This window comes from Misgurnus anguillicaudatus, chromosome 21, assembly GCF_027580225.2.
Source record: "Misgurnus anguillicaudatus chromosome 21, ASM2758022v2, whole genome shotgun sequence".
Taxonomy (NCBI): Eukaryota; Metazoa; Chordata; class Actinopteri; order Cypriniformes; family Cobitidae; genus Misgurnus; species Misgurnus anguillicaudatus.
In genome coordinates, this window is record NC_073357.2 from 26,638,793 (window position 1) to 26,661,716 (window position 22,924).

General features: G+C 38.9%; 2 protein-coding genes across 5 annotated transcripts; one reads left to right on the top strand and one right to left on the bottom strand.

The window, feature by feature from the left end:
* Positions 1 to 471: 471 nt before the first annotated feature.
* mmp14a (matrix metallopeptidase 14a (membrane-inserted)) lies at positions 472 to 12,250 on the bottom strand. Its single transcript, XM_055199596.2, has 10 exons — positions 11,751 to 12,250; positions 4,914 to 5,062; positions 3,775 to 3,897; positions 3,133 to 3,440; positions 2,899 to 3,060; positions 2,671 to 2,813; positions 2,443 to 2,581; positions 2,212 to 2,362; positions 1,991 to 2,106; positions 472 to 1,913 (listed from the first exon to the last, which is right to left on the bottom strand). The coding sequence occupies exons 1-10, from the start codon at positions 11,850 to 11,852 to the stop codon at positions 1,582 to 1,584; spliced, it is 1,725 nt and encodes a 574-aa protein (XP_055055571.1). The 5' UTR covers positions 11,853 to 12,250; the 3' UTR covers positions 472 to 1,581.
* A 566-nt stretch (positions 12,251 to 12,816) lies between these two features.
* On the top strand, positions 12,817 to 22,657 carry lrp10 (low density lipoprotein receptor-related protein 10). Of its 4 annotated transcripts, none has more exons than XM_055199559.2 (12): positions 12,817 to 12,954; positions 13,423 to 13,615; positions 13,784 to 13,816; positions 16,197 to 16,335; positions 17,885 to 18,075; positions 18,234 to 18,712; positions 18,813 to 19,243; positions 19,321 to 19,729; positions 19,830 to 20,260; positions 20,338 to 20,532; positions 20,625 to 20,754; positions 20,841 to 22,657. In XM_055199559.2, exons 2-12 carry the CDS (start codon positions 13,567 to 13,569, stop codon positions 21,414 to 21,416), a joined length of 3,063 nt encoding a protein of 1,020 aa, XP_055055534.2. In that variant the 5' UTR covers positions 12,817 to 12,954; positions 13,423 to 13,566; the 3' UTR covers positions 21,417 to 22,657. The 4 variants fall into 4 exon arrangements, with proteins under 4 accessions (XP_055055534.2, XP_055055543.2, XP_055055551.2 ...); XM_055199568.2 differs by having other exon boundaries at positions 12,854 to 12,959; XM_055199576.2 differs by lacking the exon at positions 12,817 to 12,954 and adding an exon at positions 12,979 to 13,193.
* Positions 22,658 to 22,924: the final 267 nt, after the last annotated feature.

Below are 22,924 nucleotides of genomic sequence, written 5' to 3' on the forward strand. Positions count from 1 at the left end.
ATATGCCAGAGCCAACAATTCAGAAGAGCTGAAGGCCACTATCAGAGCAACCTGGCCTCTCATAACACCTGAGCAGTGCCACAGACTGATCGACTCCGTGCCACGCCGCATTGCTGCAGTAATTCAGGCAAAATGAGCCACAACTAAGTATTGAGTGCTGTACATGTTAATACTTTTCAGTTGGCCAAAATTTCTAAAAATCCTTTCTTTGTATTGATCTTAAGTATTATTCAAATTTTTGGAGATACTGAATTTGTGATTTTCCTTAGTTGTCAGTAATAATCGTAAAAAAAAAAAATTGAAATTATTTGATAGTTTCACTTTTTTAATTCATGAAATAACTTTTTGATAATACTTTAATTATATGACCAGCACCTATATGGGACTGACTCATAAAAACATTTTAGTTTCATTTTTAGTTGAAAAGTTTGCACATAAAAAGTTTCATTTTTTATTTTGAGGGAAAGGGAATCATGTTAAAAAACAGAGTTTATTTCAATTTCATTTCCAGGTACAAAAAGTATGAAACAAGCAAAATCTCATTCCTTTACATTTAGTATTATAAATATCATTACTATTATCATTGTTAAAATGATTCGGAAACCTCTAATCCTGATGTATGAAGTTTTATTACACAAAACCCATAGCACCATTACTGTTTATAAATAACTCTTTCTTCCCACTATGCCGAAGACAATTTCACCTCCAGCCCTTCTATTACAGAAACCTGATTTTTAAAACCTGACATAAGAATTGGAAACTCATTTGATATAAGTCACATTCTGCCTGTGTCCAGCAGGACCTGAAATGACAAGACTACATGAAAAAACACATTGCGAACAATAATAACAATAACCATAGTTATAATAACAATGCAAATCATGAATGGAATATTATTAATCAAAGTAAAGTGTAACACACACCAAAGTGTGACAAGTATGTTGGTCCGCTCTTTAGGTGTCATTTAAAACTGGCCTACTTCAGGAGCTAAGCCGACGTCTCTCTCCCTGAACTTTAACTTTTACCTTTCACGTACAGCAGGTCTCTACAGTTGAGCCATACTTACTAAAGTGGGTGAAAAGTCAAAATCTATCCATGTCTTTGGTGAATAAAGGGTGGGAGGTCAATGTTGTCCTTCAATAATGACAACAGTGCTTTAGGGGGAACAGGAGGTTTTCATTGCACCAAAGCGAAAAGTTTAATAAATCAATTAGTTTATAGATGTCAATCAAACAGCCGCCCAGCTGGAGTCAAGTTTGGTTCTGGAGAGGGAGATTTTCAGAGAAGATGTTAAAAAAGACATAAAAGTGCATTTGAATGAAAACTGTAATTGTGTAGGGGAACATATCTGTCTCTTTAATCTCCCTCTCCATGTTGTTTTTATATTAATGGCAGGAAAGTACATGTAAATAGAAAATCGTACATTACACATCCTTCATATCTGTACCCCGTGTAGACCTGTAAAACGTTCATTTTCACCCTAACGCAATTTCTCCCATTCAACACCCCTCCCAAAGTCATCTACTTGTATCCCATCTATTCCACACCTCTTTCTTTTCCCTTCTGTGGCTTTGTTTGTCTTTAAACTTTATCGAGCAGAGAGCGGTGGCAGTAGAGGAGGCGTCGAGGTGTGCCGTAATGATGGAAGAAAAACAGTGCTCCCAAAGTGAGAAGCACGCAGGCCAGAAGAATAAGAGAAACCACAATAGCTGCGGCTCTTCCCATGGCCCCGCCCTCCGACTCATCCACCTCAATAATGATCACTTCATCGTCAGTCCCAATTCGTTTCTTGGGCTCCTCCTCTTCACAGCCCATCCAATCGGTAAGGACGGATTTGGGGTAGCCTGGCTCCACCTTTAGCTGTTGATTGTTAAACTTCCAGTATTTATTGGCTTTGTAGAAGTAGGTGTGGGCTGAAGAAAAAGGTTGACTAAAGTTACAATTATTATCTCTAAATTTGCAAACACAATCAACTCAAATGTGCCTGTACCTCCATCCTCACTCATGATGGCTCCTTTAATGTTGTCTGGTACTCCTTTCCACACATTGATAGGTTTGGGATAATCGGGATCCACTGATCTGGTTTTCTCATTGAAACGGTAATACCTGTGATTCAACAGGGGCAAAGAAAGATGATAAAGGAAACACAGAAGTTAACAAAAAACAGTAAAACTGCCAAAAATTTGACTAAAAGTGACATGAGGATCGTACTTGGTTCCTCTGAAGAAGTAAGTGTTGCCAGTGGGTGTGTAGAAAACAGCTGCATCCAGTTTGTCTCTGGGGAGGCCTGTGCCAAGCTCCTTGAAGGTTTTTGGATAACCTTCATCCATTTTGGCCTCGCTAAAGACCCAGTACTTATCCCCTAGACAGAAAAATAGACATTACTTCACGCTTCGTGAAAATCGATGACTACAGTGAGGTGGAAATGCAGAATGGACGCACCCTTGAAGAACACAAATTTTCCATCGGAACGTTCGTAGGCAGCATTGATAGAAGGAGGCAGTCCCTTCCAGAAGTGTCCGATGGGCATGGGATACCCTTGCTGAGGTTTACCATCACGAACTCTCCAGAACCACTTCTCCTGTGGGGGAGAATAGAGGTGTATATCACAAATACACAAACCCATTACAGTGCAAAAAAAATATTCCTCCATGTTTATTAATGGCGAACCTTAAAGACGAACATCTCTCCCCTCAGGAAAGCCACAGTGTCGAAGTGTCCCTCACATACGTCAGGGCCAAATGAAGGGCGGTCTGGTCTGCGAGTAGGGGTGCGGGGTGCTGGGGGATGAGGGACTTCACCCGAGCCAGCACCTGCCAAAAGAGGCACAGGTGAGTAATGGTTTACTAGATAGCTACTAAGCGAACATTTGTATTTTTTTGTATTTCAGCTGACTACCATATATTTGCTGGATCCCTCGTCTGTCATCATCAGGCAGTATGAAGTTCTCAGTGTCCATCCACTGGTAAAACGGAGCCATGATCGCAGAGGGATCTCCTGAATGTTCCAAACCAAGAGCATGACCCAATTCATGCACTGCCACCAGGAACACATCATTGCCTGAATGAGAGATGATAATGAGAGCACACAATGATATTCGAAGTAACATGCGCACATTTTAATTTTGCTCACCTCCCTGGTCAGTGCTGCCTGTTGTCCACGGCTCTGCCGAGTCAAAATGGGTATCACCTCCGATGCCATTGCCGGGGAAGTAAGCGTGGGCAAGGAAGCCGCCCTCTCCGTCAAACGGGGTGCTGTCTCCATGAAAGCCTTCGGCGAAGAAGAGCATTATGTCTGCAAACTTATCCACCTTGCCTTTGATTTGACTGTATGGAATTTCACGAAACTTGAGGGGCGTCACAGCCTCCCAGACCTTAAACGCCTTCCTGATGGCCTCATGTGTGGCCTTTTCACCAACTTTAGGTGTGTAATTCTGAATACTGGGAAAAGAGCATATGCAAAAAACAACTTGCTTTTTGAGAAGGAAAAAGTGGTAGCATTTTTAAAAATAAAGAAATGGAGACGCTGGATATTTCCATCCACTTCTTAAAAATGAAGAAGCAAAGATTCCTTTTTTATTTCGGGTTTGATAATCTTCCCGTTTTCTAATATTAATGTTCCAAAGAAGTTCTGTTTTTTCTATTTTTCAAGGTCATCCTTTTTAGGATTTTACATTCTTAAAATAATTAATTCATTGCACTTGATAAGAGTTTTGACATTACATTTTATGTAACATAAATGTTCATTCTCTGTTTCTATAATGCAGTTCCATACCTGAAGGTGACCTCTCTTTTGTCCCATTTTAGGCCTTGGATGACATAGCGTTTCTTTCTTAGGTTGCTCTTCAGTTCTGAGCCAAACTTATCTGGAACACCACATCTTGGTCGTTGCATAGCCCTGATAACATCGTGTTCATGAGAAACAAACAACACTTACTCATTTAGCTATTGACATCATCTTTCCATTCAGTGTTTCACTTAACTCTTTCCCCACCATTGACGAGTTATCTTGCAATTAAGAGAAAAAAAATTTCTGCCAATGTGACAAGTTTTTACGGTAATCTGTAGTTCTGTAAAAAAAATTCAGTAGAAATTACAGTGTTACTTGCAGCTGGTTGCCGGTAACTTACCGTAGATTTAAATTTATGTTATTTACTGGCAAAATTTTGTTCAAAGTTAAATGAACATTAAACATTTACAAGTCTTTGTCTTTACAGAGTAAAACTAAAATAACAGCATCAAGCAAAACTTTCTGGGAAACAAAATCTGAAGTAAAAAAAACAGAAAAAGGTTGATGATGATTTCTGGTTCCCAGAATGCTTTGCATGAGGGTGCTATTGTATATTTTACTCTGTAAAGACAAAGACCTGTCAATATTCAAAATGTTTTTAACTTTGAACAAACTCTTGCCAGCAAATAACATAATTTCAAATCCACAGTAAGTTACCGGCAAACAGCCGCAAACAACACAGCAATTACATATTTTTTTTACAGTGATGGCGCTTACCCAATTTATAAAAAAATGAAGCAAAAACGAATTTTACAACATTTTAAACTCTGTGTATGTTTTGATCTTCATTCTGAATCTGATCTCTTACAAAATACCTTTACAAAAATGCAATTATTTCAGTTTTTTGCTCAAAATTTGGTATTTTTGAAGAAACCTACCCATATTTAAGAGGTTATAAAAAGAGAACCAATGAAGATAGGATGAAACTTTTTCCCCCGTTTTGTTTGTTTGTTTGAAAGCAGAGGGTCTGTTCTTTCCTTTGATACATTTGTATGTTTTTATATTTATAGAAGAAAATTTTCCTGAAACTTCACAAAATGCTGGCGGGCAACTATTTAAAAAAGGCTGGAGGGGAATGAGTTGATATTCCTGTAATTGTTTAATAATGTGAGCAAGACACGTACGTGAGTGTAGCCGGGTCCATAGATCCGGTCACAGTGAGGCCATAAAACCTCTGCATGGCAGATATTGCGGCACTGATGGATTTAGGAGAGCGGATCGCCTGAGCCCGAACATCACCAGGTGGGAGATACCCATACTGCTGGAGCCATGCCTGAGAAAGACGAGTGCTACATTAATGCAAAAAACATCCTGTTGTGCCCCATGACTTTCCTTCATAAATATAATGAAGCCACATTGAGTCTATTACTGCGCATAGACTCTCTGGAAACATTTGCACTTCTGTCAAAACATGAAACAGCACAGATTTCTCTGCTGTCTTTGGTGCTTAGGTGACCTCAGTGAAATGAAGGCCAGGCAGGGTTTTTTTACCTTTACACGTATCCCAAACGTCTCAGTGCAGCATCTAATCCTCATGACATGCTGTCTGAGTTCATAAAAATCTAATTGAACATGAAACTGCCAGAATCAACAGACATTAGTACAGAACCACAATGCAAACAAAAAAATGTGTGTGTGTGCTAATGAACTGGTTACACTTTTATATGTGTGTTTGTGTGCTAAGAATTTGGAAACTTTACTGTGGTTTGTGTGTTTTTACTGTAATTTACTGTTTGATAGTTGTTGATGACTTTATCCTAATTTAACCTAAGAAAAACACATGCGTGTGTGTCTCCAACCTACCTAACTTTTTTATTTGCTGAATATGCATCCAATATATGAAGAGTTTGGTTCCAAAACGCAATAAACGCCATTTTTTTAAAGAATGAGTTACCACCAAAATCAGTATTTTATCAGGTCAGTATTAAAAAGTAAATTCTTAATATTACACAAAATCCAATACCCACCGTGTTATTCTGTCATCTTTTCTCCCTTTATTCACAAAATGCGATAAACGCTAGTCCTCCTTCTCTGCAGAATGCAATAAATCCACTCAACCAATCACAGCGCACCATTCCACGCATTGTAAACAAACAATGGCGGCGCGTTGAATACAGACGGAATCCTAGTTTTCCTTATCTACTTTGTACTTTGTGATCAACAAACAAACAAAAACAAAATAATACTTTTGTTGGCATTGATAAGCCTGTGATGGTTTTCTGTGATGGGGAAGAAACGTAAGCCATCAAAATCTAATAATACGCGAGAGGCACTCTGAAGACGGGTGCTTGTTCTCCCGACATCATCAAGCATTTGTCATGCTAACACATTGACCCCAGGTGATCTTATGAAAAACTTTATATTATTTTACTCAAAGCCAACAAAAATCCAGCAGGACCAAAACATTTTACAGCTGACAAAAAAGTTCAGCGACGATGTCCCAAGGATGACAGCAGCAATGACAGTGTTCTTAAAATGATGACGTAAGTGTTTTGATTAAAGGTGCAGTGTGTAACTTTTATAAGGATCTCTTGACAGAAATGCAATATCATATGCATAACTTTGTTTTCAGTGCTGTATGAAGACTTTACATTATAATTCTTTATTGCCTTAGAATGAGGCATTTTTATCTACATACAGTACACTGCGGGTCCCCTTATAGAAGTCGCCATTTTGCTCCCCCACCCTAAATGTCACTATGTTAACCTCAGTGCTTGACTGGCTACTCTCTACCGTCTAAGACAATGACATTTTTGTCCAGCATCGGCCACCGTAACTTCTCTATGTGCTGAGAAAGTGAGGGGTGAGCGGTGGTCTGAGCTATCGGTTGCTATTTACAACCTCACCACTAGACGCCGCTAATTTTTACACTTTGCACCTTTAATTCCATTAATGTTTATTTGTATACCACTGATTTCGCTGTATACCACTAGTCAAAATAATGAATATAACATAGCAAAGATGAATGCACATTTATATATTGATTCAATAGATTTATAGCATTTTGGAAAAAAAACTTTTGTGGAAAAAATTATCAGTTTTTATAATAAATCTTTTTTAATGTTTTTATAACCTAAAGATGCTTTGTGAAAGTTTGTAACAGAAAATAGTGGTTTTCATCTTGTCACTTTCTTGGCATAGAAAACGCGTTTTTACCGAAATTTGTCAAAATGGATTTATTGCGTTTTGGAACAAAACTCTTCATATATATATGTAGATGTAGCTATAGATATAGATTAATAGTTTTACATGCTAAAACATGTCTATAAAAACCCAACTTAGGTAATTTGTTTGCAATTTACTGTTTTTTTTTTTACATAAAATCAACCTACATAATGTAAAAAACATTCTGTGAAAATATAACACTGATATATTTAATATTGTCTGAGTAAGGCCGTGTCAAAGATTGACATTAATGTGAAATCAATGGGTGAAACTCTGATGCTCCTAATCTCATAGATTATAATACTTTAACTTGGATTTTACAAGCAGGGTCTGAATAGAATAAATAGAATATACTTTATAGCTATAACAAAAAGAATGATATTGTGTTATTGTGGTATTATGTTTTTGCTTTAACTTATGCTCTGACAAGAAATCTGTGTCTTTTTTCATTTTTAAAAATACAAATAAACAAAATCAATCTTTTAGTTGTAGTGTAAAGGTAAGTAGTAATTTGTTACATTTGGTAAGCTGAGGTAAATGTGAATGACATCATCACTGGTGTCTGTAAGGTGTGTGGGAGGCCTAAGCACTTGGATAAAACCCACCAGGCTGACTCTGCTCTCACTCTTTATGCCTTACAAAAATAAACAAAGACATCATAAAAGTACAAGGAAAACTTAAAACCGACAAAGAATAAACTAAATAAAACCTAAATATGGACATAAAGGCAGTGTAATTATGTATCTTCAAAGGTTTCTTCTTTATAAAGTTCTCTAGTCGTTGTGTAAAAAAGAGAATTGAGACTGGTTAATGTCTCCACCAGTTTTAGGCATTTGACATCTCTCTCTCTCTCTCTCTCTCTCTCTCTCTCTCTCTCTCTCACACAAACACACACTTCCTGTGTCCCCGTAAACCATGTTTATTGCATATTATAAAACGGTTAGTTCCAATCCTTGATTCTGATTGGTCAATAGGTGTGCTTTATTCACAATAAAACACTGCTATGACCGCTTCACCCAACTGTTCTATTTAATATCACTGCGCCCTTAGCAACACCCTTAGCAACACATAAACATATAATGAGACAAAGTCTGAGAGCAGTTTGTTGTTTTTATTTGAGCTTCCATGTTGTTGTTTGCATTCAGGGACTATTTTTTCTAGCGGAAGGAATGCTTTTATTGATTTAACTTCATGAAAGTTGCACTAATATTTTTTTTACTTTAATATTGTGTGGTAACCGTTTTATAAAAGCAATAAGGTACTCGAGGCAAGTGCTGCATCGTGAATAAGCAACGGCCGAAGGGGTTGCAGGCACTCCGCTACGCGTCGTGCCTAACAACGCCCCTCAGCCGCCACTTATTCACGATACAGCACAGCCTCTCGTACCTTATTGCTTAAGTAAACATGTCATTATACACTATTCATAAATTCACATATGTCAACCCACGCACACACACAAGTAAACAGACTTAAACAGATGTCTAGACATGTGTTTTTGACTAGATCTCTTTTGCCTTTCTTCTGAGCTGGAGATAAGAACATATGGACTTAAAAGCAAAGCAACCTGCAAATGCAGATAGTTGTAGCCCAACAGCTAAACACAAAAGTTACAGGTAGAGTCAATGTGGGCTTAACAGAGTAAATGCCCAATTTTAAGGATCAGACAGCCAGTGTCTCCATTCCAACCACAACGAGTGTCAGCAAAAATTACAAGCAGTTTTCAGTAATCCATGTGACCTCAGACCTCAAACTGTTTTTCTCCTCCCTGTCTCTGTCTCTTTCTTTTTGAATCCTTTAGGATTGATCTGACATTACAGAACGTACGCACTGGTACAGAAGAAACAAACAAGGATTGATGCCTTGGATTTACACATTATAATTTACAGAATGGGCAAACACTGCCTTTTATGCATGCACACTGTCCACATTTGCATAGCAGCACTCCACTGATCAGGAAATCCAACCCAGAGAGTGATTTCACAGGTCAGTACCGTAAATCATGGGGTGCTTCACACTGGTCTATTCACATTGCAGATTTTCCATAGGGAGTGGTCTACTTTGGCCATATCGGTCGAGAAGGTATAAATATAGATAATGCAGTATAGTGTAGTGTTAACCTGGTCACCCTGCTCCATTTTTCTTTCTCTTTTTCTCCCCCTTCTCCATAAGTGCTCTCTGTGTGCGGTGGCTCCGCTGCGGTAACGCACCCCGTTTTTGTAAAAACACTCACGAGGGTGAAAAAGTTTCCCTCTTTCTCGCTCTCTCTCGTACTCCCTCTGAAGGCCACTCTTCTTTCTTCCTAAAAGCCTCAGGTCTCTTACTACTGCCAGAAATCCCAGCATGCCCCACTGCCCTGGAACTCCCGACGGTGGGCGTCAAAGCTTCTATTGAGAACCCCTCTGCTGTTCCCCAAACTGAGGAAGAGCGAGTGACTGTGTGGCCATGCGTCAGCTATTACCATGCACAGACAGGTAGCCTTTAATACGTTTACTGAGTCTCAGTCTGTCTGGGAAAGCTTTGAGTAATAATCAAGGCCAAAGCTGCCATTATACACAGGTCTGGGAACCATTTTCTTTCAACACTGACTAGTATTAGTCACTGACCTGTGGACAGTGCATAGTCACATGCTATGACGTCATTGCCGCAGATGGCTCTATAGCACTAAAGAGGAACAATTAATTCAAGAGACTGTTTTTAAGCAAATACTCTTCAGGTATTTTGCAACAGGCTACGTTCTGGGATGGCTATGTTTATGAAGCATAATGGCATTCGATTTGTTGTGTTGCAACATTCAAAACACATTCCATGTTGGAATTGAAAAGTGTTGTTTTGCTTCAAGGATGATGTGCACAGTTAAAATATCTCCACTGTTAAACTATGCACAGCTCACTCTTCAAACCTCAGATAGCTCTTCTGCAGAAACTATTGCTTTCTGCAGAAACTATTGCTTTCTGCAGAAACGATTGCTTTCTGCAAACGTTCAGACTTTCCGCTTAAGAAAAAAAGGGCATTTATGATTTTTACAGCTGATCTGCTCTCCCCAAGGTATTAAAGAGAGAAAGAAAGACTATACCTAGAGAAAGGAAAAGAAGTTGCTAAATAAAGGGGTAAAATAAAACCCTGAGTGAGATTTAAAATGTAAAAAAAAATACAACAAAGAATAAGAAAATAAAGAGAAAGAAGAAGAGAAATAAGGGCAGAGGTGAGTTAATGCACGACAGAAGGACTGAGTCAGTCGTTCCGCCTTCTCTGTGCCAATGGAAAAAACTGAACGTTTTATACATTAGTGCCCGAGGCTCAATGAGCATCAGAATGGGTAGAATCAAATAGCTAACCTATTTTGCTGAACAAGAGAATTAATACCAGGATAACAGCTGAGTACTGTAGTTAAACAATCCACATCAACAATCATACAAACTTCTTTTTTTACACCATGGAGTTAAATAAATAAAAAAAAAAAAAATAATAATAATAAAAAAAAATATATATATATATATATATATATATATATATATATATATATATATACATATATATATATATATATATATATATACATATATACATATATATATATATATATATATATATATATATATATATATATATATATATATATATATATATATATATATATATATATATATGTATGTATGTATTTATTTATTTATTTATTTATTTAACTCCATGGTGTAAAAAAAGAAGTTTGTATGATTGTATATTCAAACAATATATTCTTCCAGGTTGCATTTACGACTAAACAATGCATGAAAATATGTGCTAAAAGATTTAGCAGTTTTTGCAGATGCCTTGATACAACATCTGTAATGCCACTTAAACAAATAGATCATCTCTCAAATAAGGGGGGTGGGTTGTGGTTCATTATCCAGGTGTTTTCCATAAGGAATAATGCTGAACTGCCTTTCTTTCTTAATGTTGCATTTAAAGGACACTATTTTAAACAACAGCACCTGTAAAAACAGCAAAAGTGAAGAGTTGCAAAAAGTGTCTGGGGTTTGCTACACATAAAAGTACTATATTTTGCTTACAATAAAACTAAAGTTCAGGATTTCTATACGAAACACTTGACAAACTAAAAGTGCGATTCATTTCCGTGTATAAAGTTAAAATATAACTTTTGTCCGTATCACATCTGTGATTTAACCTTTTGCGTGACCTTTCCTTTTGGATCGCCGACTCACTTAAAACACGAATCCCGAAGAATGTATAGTACTTTAAATTAACCTTTAACAGTTTTGATGGAATCTGCATAGTTACAGCAAATATTTTCCACACTAACCTTGGTATCTAAACCATCTAAGAAATGTGAAGGATTGTGGGAGAAAGGAATGAGGAGATAAAACTAAAGATTTAGTTATTTAAATGTCTTAAACCGTCTCTTTGATGTTGTTTTCTTTATTGAAGATATCCCAGCACGAGTATGTGACTGAGATGCCAAACCTTTCTAAAAAAAATCAGTCCTTCTCTCCCACTTATTTATGTGTCTACCACATGTAGGCCTATTTCTCAGACGTCAGGTTGTCTAGGGTTTACTTAAACGTTAAAATGGTTACCCACCTTTATTGAACCAAAGCACCAAAAACAGAAGGTAATGTCAATCTGATAATGGTGAATTTTACATTTGTAATACTGGAGATGCTGCACACACACGCGCGCACACACGCGCACACACACACACACACACACACACACACACACACACACACACACACACACACACACACACACACACACTTTATTACATATAATAATACATGAAGACTGTGGGTTTTTACCTCTGGTCTGACTTCACTGTCACTTGTCCCACTCTGTACCAGAAATACGCTCGCGAGGGCGAGCGTCAGTAGCCGAGGCAACCTCTGAAGTCTCGGTAACATTCCTAATGCTTGAAATTACCGAGCCCAAAACGCTGGAAAAGTGCTCAAGAGTTCCGTCCTTAAACTTTTCTCCTCTTTTTTTCCCAATAGATTATCCTCAGTCAAAACAATCCAATACTGAAACAAATCCTTAAGGACTGTTGGGATTTCCGAAGTGCAAAATAATTTAACCAAATGTCTTAACTATAAAGTAAGCATGAACATTACGTAAAAACTAAAAAAAAAAAAACCCCGAAAAGTTTCAGACCAACAAGTAAACACTTCTGTTTGATCTGCACCTCATTCAGTTGTTTCCCATCTTGCATTGGCTTTTTCTTTTGTTCTCTTCTGATCTTTCCACGGGCAGTTTTCAGTGTCAGATTGGAGACGTGGTTGTATTTTACTTCCCCCGTGGTAATCTGACTGCACTACAGACCATATAACTGGGAGGAGTTAAAAGAGTTAGATGACCCTGCAGATGTGCATTTTTTCACCATGCAGAATTGCATGTATGGTGAGAAATAAGGGACATTTTTGCACCTTTAAATATATATTTGCTGTGAGCATCACAAACTGTATAACATGACAACCCAGGAAGAAGTGCTAATGTACAGCAAAGAGGTAAGAAATGTACACATGTTGTCCAGATGTCTCAGTGTCCCAGAGTTTTCCTTATCTACCATATTGAGTCCATAATTTGGCAAGGAGTAGGATCATTTGAAACCCTTATAAATCCTATTTAATTAATTACTTTGTCCGGTTAATAACCGTATTCAATTTTTATTTTGTTAATTTTAAATGCAGTCAACTGTTTTAAACACACTCATGTTTTCGCTCTTTACATGACTCCCATTATGTTTTAGTTTTGACGGCTTTACTTTAATTCCTAAATGTGAAATAATAAACTTGGTGTCCAAACATTATGTGACAATCCTATCACATGCCAAGGGTAAGTAAAACGTGATACATGATGACATCTAGTGTTAGGATGCGGACATTGCAAGCAAAAGGTTGTGAATGTGCGTCACTAATACGTATATGGGCGGCGCCTCGCACACGTCATACGAAAGAGATCTTACGGAAGTGGCTAAGAGCGAATGTCAACAAGAAAGACGAAGAAACGGTATGGTAAAGAGAAAGTCACTTAATTCTTTTCGTTAAACAAAACAAACTGATTATAAACACTTTTTATTACGACAGTGTTTCTTTTTACGAAGTTATAAAAACTCAGATACCGTTAAATAGGTAAAGTCAGGCAAGAGAGTGAGACGCTAGTTAGTCGAGTCGGAAACGAAACTTTCTGAACAACGCGTCAGTTTAGGAGCTGCGGCCCTGCCTATTGCTAACTTTACATGTCTATACGTAAGCCAATTATTTTACAATAAATATTTTTACGGTAAACTATGAAATGTCACCGAATAGTTTCATGAACCTAACGTTATATGAACATTGCCACGATCTGCAGCTCGAGACAGGAAACTGTTCACAGTGATCGTCAGACGTTTTTTTGACCCAGTCGACTATTTAAATTTTAATATATGGAGTTCGTATTCGTCACTATTCTGACTGTTGTTTCTTTTTGCCTTTAAAGCTAAACAATTCCAGCGAGACACATCCGTGACGATGACGCCTATAACTGTGGCGAGCTGATGGATCTACCGACAGTATTTTTTTAATGAACTGTGTTTTTTTATTTTGTGTTTTATAAGACGACGACAGTCATTGGCTTGTTAGAATGTCTGTTTCTTACGGACTTTGCGTCCTAGGTCTTTTAGTTTTATCAGGTGAGATGTCATTGTTTTCTGATGGCCTGTTTTTTAGATTAAAATAATGACTCAACCGATGTAACACATCCAAGGTTAATTAAGGTTGTGAAGTGTATTTTAACTCCTTAATATTGCAATTATTTTCATATGTCATTCATCTTTCATTTGCTGATTATTTTCCCACAGTTCCCAGCACTCTGGAGCTGGCCTCCAGTAATGGTAAGAGAGAGATCTCAACACTATGTTCCTTTTTCATTATTTATCCATTTGATTCTTAGGCCCTGTTTACATTAGAGCATTTGCGTTTTAAAACGGCATTTTAAAAAGAAAACGATCCTCGTTTATACTGGCATTTTAAAAAGAATCTTCATCCACACTATACACGATCATAAACGCATGAAACATGACAAATCACGTAACTGGGCATGCGCATAAAAGTGTAAAATAACTTATTACTCTAATAATAGCTTACCTTTGCGCATTTATGCAGCCTAGGGGTGTGGGATATTGACAAAAATGTATACCTGGATCCTTTGCCAGCAACTACAACAGACACTATTTTTGAACCTATAAAAATGTGTTTGGGAAAGTCTTCAGCTCCCCCATACAACATATTAATATGATTATTAGGTAATGTTGATGTTATAAACCAAACAGAAAGGTGTTTATGATTTAAAAAGGAGGCTCTTAAGTGAACAGTACTAAACAGTAGCGAAGGTCTTATCTTCCCTTACCTGTCGCTGTTCAGTGTGCAATTAGTTAATATAAATTAATATGACGTTAATTTTTAAATGTGTGCGAGGTCCGTGCACATCCTCCGCTAGCAACACAGAAATAGCAAAAAGCGTAATCGGCTAAACGAGCATTAAATAAATATTAAAATGACGTTGATTTTATTGTTTTTAATTTATATTCACAAAACTTATCAACAAAACATCGATTAAAATTAAGAGACAAAATATATGAAACAAAATTCATTTTGAAGTAGCAAACAAAACTGAAATTAAACTCGAAAATAATGTCTGACCCAATACAATTCTCCCTTCATATCGGCCTTTACAATGCCCTATATGCCGTTTAAAAGTCTATCTTTTGCAGTAAGCTAACTAAATTGAAACAAAACAACAACAACATTACAACAATATTCAAACCCAACAATACTTAAACATAAATATAAAGCAGACTTTATCTATAAAGATACATGTTAAAACAATCGGATATAGCGTTTATAATAGCTGGTTGGTAGATGTTTACTATTTTTGGCAAAACCTCCATTGCAAACCTCCATTTACCTGAATAAAAATAATTTTTTATTTTTAAAATGATGCGCTGGCACGTTAACATCAGCTGTTTGTTTACATAAGACTCCGTCTATGTTCATTTACACTGCAGCGCAACGTCTGAATTAACTAAAACAGGGTCTGCAGCGTTTGCGAACGAATCCGTTTATGAGGGTCGAAAACGGTGGTGTAGTGGAAATGAAAGGTGTAAACGTAGCAAAAGTAACGCATTTTAAAGGGACACAAGGCAGCATTTTTATGTTAATAAATCATCTTCGTAAGTCGGTATATGGTTAAATGACTCATTACATGACGAATGGAGACTCTCTCGCCCGCCCCTACTGTCCGTAGGAAGAATACCCCACTTGCAAGTTCGCTGTATCCGACCCGGTGTCCTTCAGTCTCGTAAAGTCTCAGATATAGAAAGCATCTACTCCCAGACACTAGGGGGAGCTAGTAGAGAAATAATACTCAGACTTGCCTTGTGTGCCTTTAAAGGATAAACCGATTAATGTAAACATAGCCTTAGTCGTTACACTCGTGTGATTCACTTTTGAGGGCCTGTTACAAAACTAAAAACTTTATTTGAGTAGTCACTATAGAAGTCAATGGTGCTCCTGTTTCCTGCTTGATTACAAATATCTTTCTTTGTGTTCAGCAAAACAAAGAAATGTATACAGGTTTAGAACAACTTGAGGGCAAGTAAATAATGACCGAATTTTCATTTTTGGGTTAACTATCCCTTTACAAGCTTAGTTATGTAAAAACACATTATCATAATAAATTGTGTCAAACAAAGATAATAGATATTAATAAGAGATGATGTACTAATATTACTATGAAATTGGGAAATGCAACCCTCAATAAGGCCACTTTAGCGGCCAAAGTCCAGGAAAAAGAGCCAATCATTAATTGTAAAAGACTTATAATGTGAAAATATAACCTAGATATCTTTAATATTGAGTAAGGCCACGTCAAAGTTGAAATGAAAATGTAATAAATGAGTAAAATCAAACTTTGATGCTCCTAATCTCAGTTTTGGATTATGAGGCTGCATCTGTCAACTTCATGTTGTATCATATAGACATTAGAAAGTGTCATATATGGAATGGTTTTCTTTGAGTATTTTTAATAATCTGTATTTAAAATTTATAGTGTGTAATTTTAAGGTTGTGCACTTATATTTACAAATGACAAGTTTTCAAATTAGACAAAAAAATTCTGTTCGACAAAAGAGCAAATCATTACAACATGGAGATTAAGGCCCTCAGTACATTCCAATAAAACATTCAATTGTTATTGTTGTTGTTTTTTTTCAGCTCGTTGTGACCATTCACTCAAAATACTAGAAACTAGACAAGGAAAGATTCATAACTCTGCCCTTCAAACCTGGTCACCCCGTCCGATCGACTGCAGTTGGCTGATAACATCACCAGTTGGGAACCGCGTAGTCTTCAGGTATCAACAGTCTTGTCTTTTATTGGTGGATTTTTATGGCATGTGTATATATGTATATGTTTGTTTTTTTGTGTGTGTGGATGTTAGGGGTATAATGGTTCTCTGTAAAAATCCGAACCGTGCCGTTCACCTTTTTAAATGCTTGACAGCACCCCCTTCGCCTTGTGTACTTTAGCAGCAGTTATACATTTAGTTATACGCAATCTATGATGAAACTCGCATCAAAACTGAGAACGAACTGGCAAACGCACAGAACCTGATATTTCCACATCCATGGCAACTGGAAGTTACTTAATGTGACAGTAGATTACATTTGAATTGTGAAATGGAAAGCTCTGTGTTTCAAACATGCCTAAAACATAAAGCAGTGTTTTAATCTGCTGTTTTGATGAAAAACAGTTTGAAATGCACTTTGTTAATGGGAAATCTCAGATGCTTTTTAAGTGCCAAAAATACTAACTTAATGGATTAGTCTATTTTCTTAAGAAAAATACAGATAATTTACTCGCCACCATGTCATCCAAAATGTTGATGTCTTTCTTTGTTCAGTCGAGAAGAATTTATGTTTTTTGAGGAAAGCATTCCAGGATTTTTCTCATTTGGATGGGCTTTGATGGACCCCAACACTTATTGGCTTTGATGCGGTTTGGAATTGCAGTTTCAGCGCAGTTTCAAGGGCATCTAAATGATCCCAAACAAGGCATAAGGGTCTTATCTGGCGAGGCGATTGTCATTTTTGGCAAGAGGAAAGAAATGCACTTTTGAACCACAACTTCTCTTCATCCGCTGTGTGGCGAGCCAGTGCGACCTCGCGTAATTGCGTAATGACGTCAAAATTACCCTTTTAAACAATAAACTGACACAAAGACATTAATTAATATCATTCGACATACAACGACGTCGGAACGGTCCTCTTTCTCCACACTTGTAAACACTGGGGCGTAGTTTCGATACGTCATCCGTGACCTCTTGACGTCATTGCGCATCACGTGGGGTCGCGCTGGCCCGTCACACAGCCGGATGAGGAGGAGAGGTTGTGGTTTAAAAGTGCACATTTTTTATTTTTCTTGCCAAAATGGCGGTCGTTTCGCTAGATTGGGACCCTTGTGCCTTGTTTGGGATCGTTTGGAGGCCTTTGAGGCTGCGTTGAAACTGCAATTTTAAACTACATTAAAACTGTTAGATATTGGGGTCCATTGGAGTCTATTGGAATGGGAGAAATCCTGGAATGTTTTCCTTGGAAAACGTACTTTCTTCTCGAGTGGGCGGGGAGAGACATCGACATTTTGGATGACATGGTGGTGAATAAATGATCTAGATAAGAAAATGGACTAATCCTTTAAAAGGTTGGACAAATGTTGATTTGTCAGTAGAATGTTGTTCTGAACATTGCCAGTGCCGAACTGTACCAAAACTGTTACACCCCTAGTGGATATGTAATTAAATGTGTACCAAATGGCTTTTGCTTTTAAAAGTGTGAAAGATTGCGTTGAGTCTTATTTTAAATTACCAGCCATTTCCTTTGCCCCTCTCTCTCTCTCTTTTAAAGTTTTTCCCAGTTTTACATGAAGTGTGGGCGCGAGTGGTTGTCCGTGGCTTCTCTAACTGAAAGACCCGTTAAACTCTGCGGCATCCATCTGCCAGCACCATTCGAGTTGACCGGAGGAAACATAACAGTGACGCACCACTTCTACCCTCATTTTTACCCAGTATCAGAGTTTAAACTTTCTTATATTAAAGGTACAGAGGAACCGTCACCGTATTTGCTAACATTATGCAAAAAGATTTTTACCTTGCTTGACAGGTTTATGAATATGCTAGTAATGTTTTGATGTATTGTTTCAACTGTGTTTATTCCCCTTCTCCACATCCTGTTCTCTGTTCCTCCACTTCTCTAGACTCGGGTCCTTGTTATCCAGGCGAGTTTGAATGTTACAGTGAACGTTGTCTTCCTGCATCATGGCATTGTAACGGGCAGGTCGAATGCCTTGGAGAAGGGGATAACCTTGGCTCTGACGAGGATGGATGCGATGAGAGCGGCTCTGAACATCACACAGACTTTGTAAATCAAATTCCTTTTATCGATACCACCACCAACACCATACCAGTCCCGTTATTCAACACCGATGCGCCACCACCTAAAGGACCAGACTTTTCCTTGTTGCCCCACGGAGGTCCATGTGGGGGTTACTTGGATGCATTTTACGGGTCGTTTACTCCCCCTGTGCTAACAGGAAAAACGTTGGAGTGTGTGTGGACGGTTGACCCCCATGATTCACGACCACTCAAATTAGAGCTTCAGCAACTGTATCTCGATCGTAATGACACGATTATAATCACGGACCGGCCTTATGGCACTGGCAACATCATTAAAACGGTGAGTTTTACTGGTTGTAAATTTGTATATGCGTGATGCAATGTAAACTTTGGTAGTATTTGCATTTTTAATCCCTTGCCCTTCTCTTCATCTGTTACAGATCAACAATATGTCCAATAACAAAGCAGTAGAGGTGGAATCCCACACTGGTTTGCTTTCCCTGATCTACCGTACACCATCTGCCTCGAAAGGGTGGGGCTTCAATGCAACCTACAGAATCAAAGATTACTGTTTTCCGTGGGAGGGGCTTTGCGGAGGATCGATGGGAGGCTGTTACACCCAGAAGCAGCGTTGCGATGGGCACTGGGACTGTCCTGAAACGGGCCTGGATGAGGAGGCGTGCGGCGGCTGCCCGGCTGGGCACTTCCTTTGCGGGGCGGGTAACTTGCAGAAAGCAGGCCACCAAATGATCCGTTCGGTCTGCTTTTCCATTAATGAGCGCTGCAATTACCAACTTAACTGTGCAGATGGAAGTGATGAGAGGGAATGTACCATTTGTCAACATGGGACATTTCACTGTGACAGTGACAGGTTTGGATGCATTTATAAGTGAGTTTTGATTAGGTTTTTTGTTAGCTGTATGATTGAATATTGGATTGTTTGAACAGGTGTGTGTTTGAGAGCTGGCGCTGTGACGGGCAAGTGGACTGTAAGGATGGTACGGATGAGCTTAACTGCACTGTGACTCTGCCCCGGAAAGTCATAAACCACATCCCTTTTATCGATACCACCACCAACACCATACCAGTCCCGTTATTCAACACCGATGCGCCACCACCTAAAGGACCAGACTTTTCTTTGTTGCCCCACGGAGGTCCATGTGGGGGTTACTTGGATGCATTTTACGGGTCGTTTACTCCCCCTGTGCTAACAGGAAAAACGTTGGAGTGTGTGTGGACGGTTGACCCCCATGATTTACGACCACTCAAATTAGAGCTTCAGCAACTGTATCTCGATCGTAATGACACGATTATAATCACGGACCGGCCTTATGGCACTGGCAACATCATTAAAAGTGTGAGTTTTACTTGTTGTAAATTTGTATATGCGTGATGCAATGTAAACTTTGGTAGTATTTGCATTTTTAATCCCCTGCCCTTTTCTTCATCTGTTACAGATCAACAATATGTCCAATAACAAAGCAGTAGAGGTGGAATCCCACACTGGTTTGCTTTCCCTGATCTACCGTACACCATCTGCCTCGAAAGGGTGGGGCTTCAATGCAACCTACAGAATCAAAGATTACTGTTTTCCGTGGGAGGGGCTTTGCGGAGGATCGATGGGAGGCTGTTACACCCAGAAGCAGCGTTGCGATGGGCACTGGGACTGTCCTGAAACGGGCCTGGATGAGGAGGCGTGCGGCGGCTGCCCGGCTGGGCACTTCCTTTGCGGAGCGGGTAACTTGCAGAAAGCAGGCCACCAAATGATCCGTTCGGTCTGCTTTTCCATTAATGAGCGCTGCAATTACCAACTTAACTGTGCAGATGGAAGTGATGAGAGGGAATGTACCATTTGTCAACATGGGACATTTCACTGTGACAGTGACAGGTTTGGATGCATTTATAAGTGAGTTTTGATTAGGTTTTTTGTTAGCTGTATGATTGAATATTGGATTGTTTGAACAGGTGTGTGTTTGAGAGCTGGCGCTGTGACGGGCAAGTGGACTGTAAGGATGGTACGGATGAGCTTAACTGCACTGTGACTCTGCCCCGGAAAGTCATAACTGCGGCCACGGTTGGAAGCTTAGTTTGCGGACTTCTGCTAGTCATCGCAATGGGTTGCACTTGCAAACTGTACTCACTGCGCAATCGAGAGTACAGGTAAAGTCACTGCCGCCTCATAACAAAGGATGTAATTGTACAGTGAAGTCAGTTGAACTTATTGACTCCAAATGTGTTTTTCGCGTCCTCAGCATGTTTGCACCAATCACACGGCAGGAAGCCGAACTGATTCAGCAGCAGGCCCCACCCTCTTATGGTCAACTGATCGCTCAGGGCATCATTCCACCAGTGGAAGACTTCCCTACTGAGAACCCCAATGAGGTGAACGCTTCTTATTCTTTGTTTTTGGCAATTTTTTTGTTTGCATTCGTATGCATGTCATCACAACTCTATTTTTTATTATTCAGGCTGCCTCGCTCTCTCTGAGGGGAATACTACAGCTTCTCAGGCAGGACAATTCTTCCTCTCCACGGCGAAGACGCAGGCCCCGGTTTGTACGCAGAGCAGTCCGTCGCCTGCGAAGGTGGGGCTTGATTCCCCGCCCTGCCCCCAGATCGACACACACCACAGCCACTGCCTCTCAACAGACAGAGGATACTACAGGCTCTGAGCCCAGTCACTCAAGTCCTGGAGTCTCCTCATTGGCTACAGAAGTGGCAATTCAGCCCTTGCCTCAAAAACTCTGTTTATCCCAACAGACAGAAACGCCACAGCAGCAAGCCGAGGCCCCTCCTCCTCTGCCGCCTCCTATTAATACTCATGAAACACTGCCTGTTTCTGTTCCCCCGAGCAGCCCATCTTTGGCGTTATTCTTCCAAACACTGGGCCGGGGCATCTCCCGTTTTAGACCGTCCTCTTCCCCTACCTTTCATCCTCTATCTGCATCGCCCTCTTTTTCCTCCTCTTCCTTGGAAGATGAAGTGCTGCTGATCCCGCTCTCGGATGACACGACCTCTGAGGATGATGTGCCCTTGCTGACTTAAGAGATACTTTTATTAGAACCATTTATTTTATTTTTTGTCTTTGTGGTTCAGTCTTCGCTCCACTTTGTTTTTCGCTATCCCTGCCTCTCAGCACGTAAGCGTCACCATGTTTGCTTCTTGTGCTGGCTTGGTGCCTTATCGATCTGTTTTCCTGACCTAAATGAACAAGTATTTAATTAACGTGGCAGAATATTTGACAAGTGACTGTGTGTGTGTGTGTGTGTGTGTGTGTACAGGTATGGCTATACTTGTGAGGGTCAGATTTTTTAAAAATGTTCTCACAAATATACTGAAACTCGGCATATTATGAGAATATTTTAGGCTCAAATCAGCCAAATAATGTTTCACTTGGTCTAATAGTGTCAACAGGTTTGTGTCAGAGTTAGATAATAGAAAATGTAATTTGCCAGGCATGAGATTTAGTGAAACAAACACTGTGCACTTATCATGAGTGTTATGTATACTAAAAGAAACATTTGCACAAAGAATCTTCCCCTAGCTCGCTTAGGAAACTGATTACAAATCTAAAAATGTAAAGTTAGCACTGCTTTATAAATTTAATAGACTTCAGTTGACATGGTTGTACATGCGTATAAGTTTACCTACAGGCCACGAGGTTTTTTGTTTGTGTTCCTAAGAAGTGCCTATGATTGAGCTTCCCGTTTGTCACTGGACGTATGGACTGCGTATGTGCTTGCACGTAGGGCCAAACACACTTGCACAAAATGTTAACACATAGATGTAGAAAAATACCTTTGCTATGTATGTGTTAGTGCATGGCAACTGTGGCAATAATGTATGTGTGTGTGTTAGCTAGTTAGCTAACTAGCTGCAAATGATTATCCACAATCCCTCTGATGCACTTTAATGTGCACAGCCCACCTGATTGAATGACATCACAGTAACTTGAATAAGTCTATCAAAAATAAAAAATGTAGATTTTATACTTTAAAGTTTCTTTGTAAATGGATGCCTGGTTGTAGTGCCATATCTGTAGTCACCTGATTTCTGCTGCTGTTACAATCTCTCATTTCACTCCTCTTGTTACAACGTTGATTGTTGTTTAAACATGTATTTTTATGTCGACATGTTTTAACTCATCTGCTGAATAGGGATTGTAATAGAAAAAGGTGGGAGGGAATTATGATAGATAAACTGATGGTAGTAAGATGTATTTCACTGTATATATTTGCTAAACCAGTTGGTAAATCCACAAAGAATAAAATGATTTGCACTTTTAAGTCTGTGTTGTGTTTTTATGTCTACATGCCTAATAATAAAGGTACTACACAGGTTTCTATGCAGTGATGCATGTTTGGTTTAGAATAGAACCCTTCAGTTAAAGCAACACCAAAGAGTTTTTTTTAACCTTAAACTAAAGTTTCCAAAAAAGTTTCAGTCGTTTATCCACTCGAAACAGGGTGAATGGCACTTTCACATTCGCTTTGCAGCCCTCTATCGGCCAAAACCGCACTAAAGAAGTTTCCAACCGTCGGGTAGTGGTCCTG

Bases quoted from the DNA above. Each gene is read 5' to 3' on its own strand.
- lrp10 (XM_055199559.2), top strand. From the start codon at position 13,567: ATGTCTGTTTCTTACGGACTTTGCGTCCTAGGTCTTTTAGTTTTATCA. The intron at 13,616-13,783 runs GTGAGATGTCAT...ATTTTCCCACAG, and splicing joins AGGTCTTTTAGTTTTATCAG to TTCCCAGCACTCTGGAGCTG. The intron at 20,755-20,840 runs GTGAACGCTTCT...TTTATTATTCAG, and splicing joins CTACTGAGAACCCCAATGAG to GCTGCCTCGCTCTCTCTGAG.
- mmp14a (XM_055199596.2), bottom strand. From the start codon at position 11,852: ATGTTACCGAGACTTCAGAGGTTGCCTCGGCTACTGACGCTCGCCCTC. The intron at 5,063-11,750 runs GTAAAAACCCAC...CGTCTTTCTCAG, and splicing joins ACAGTGAAGTCAGACCAGAG to GCATGGCTCCAGCAGTATGG. The intron at 1,914-1,990 runs GTACAGGCACAT...CTTTTTCTTCAG, and splicing joins CATCATGAGTGAGGATGGAG to CCCACACCTACTTCTACAAA.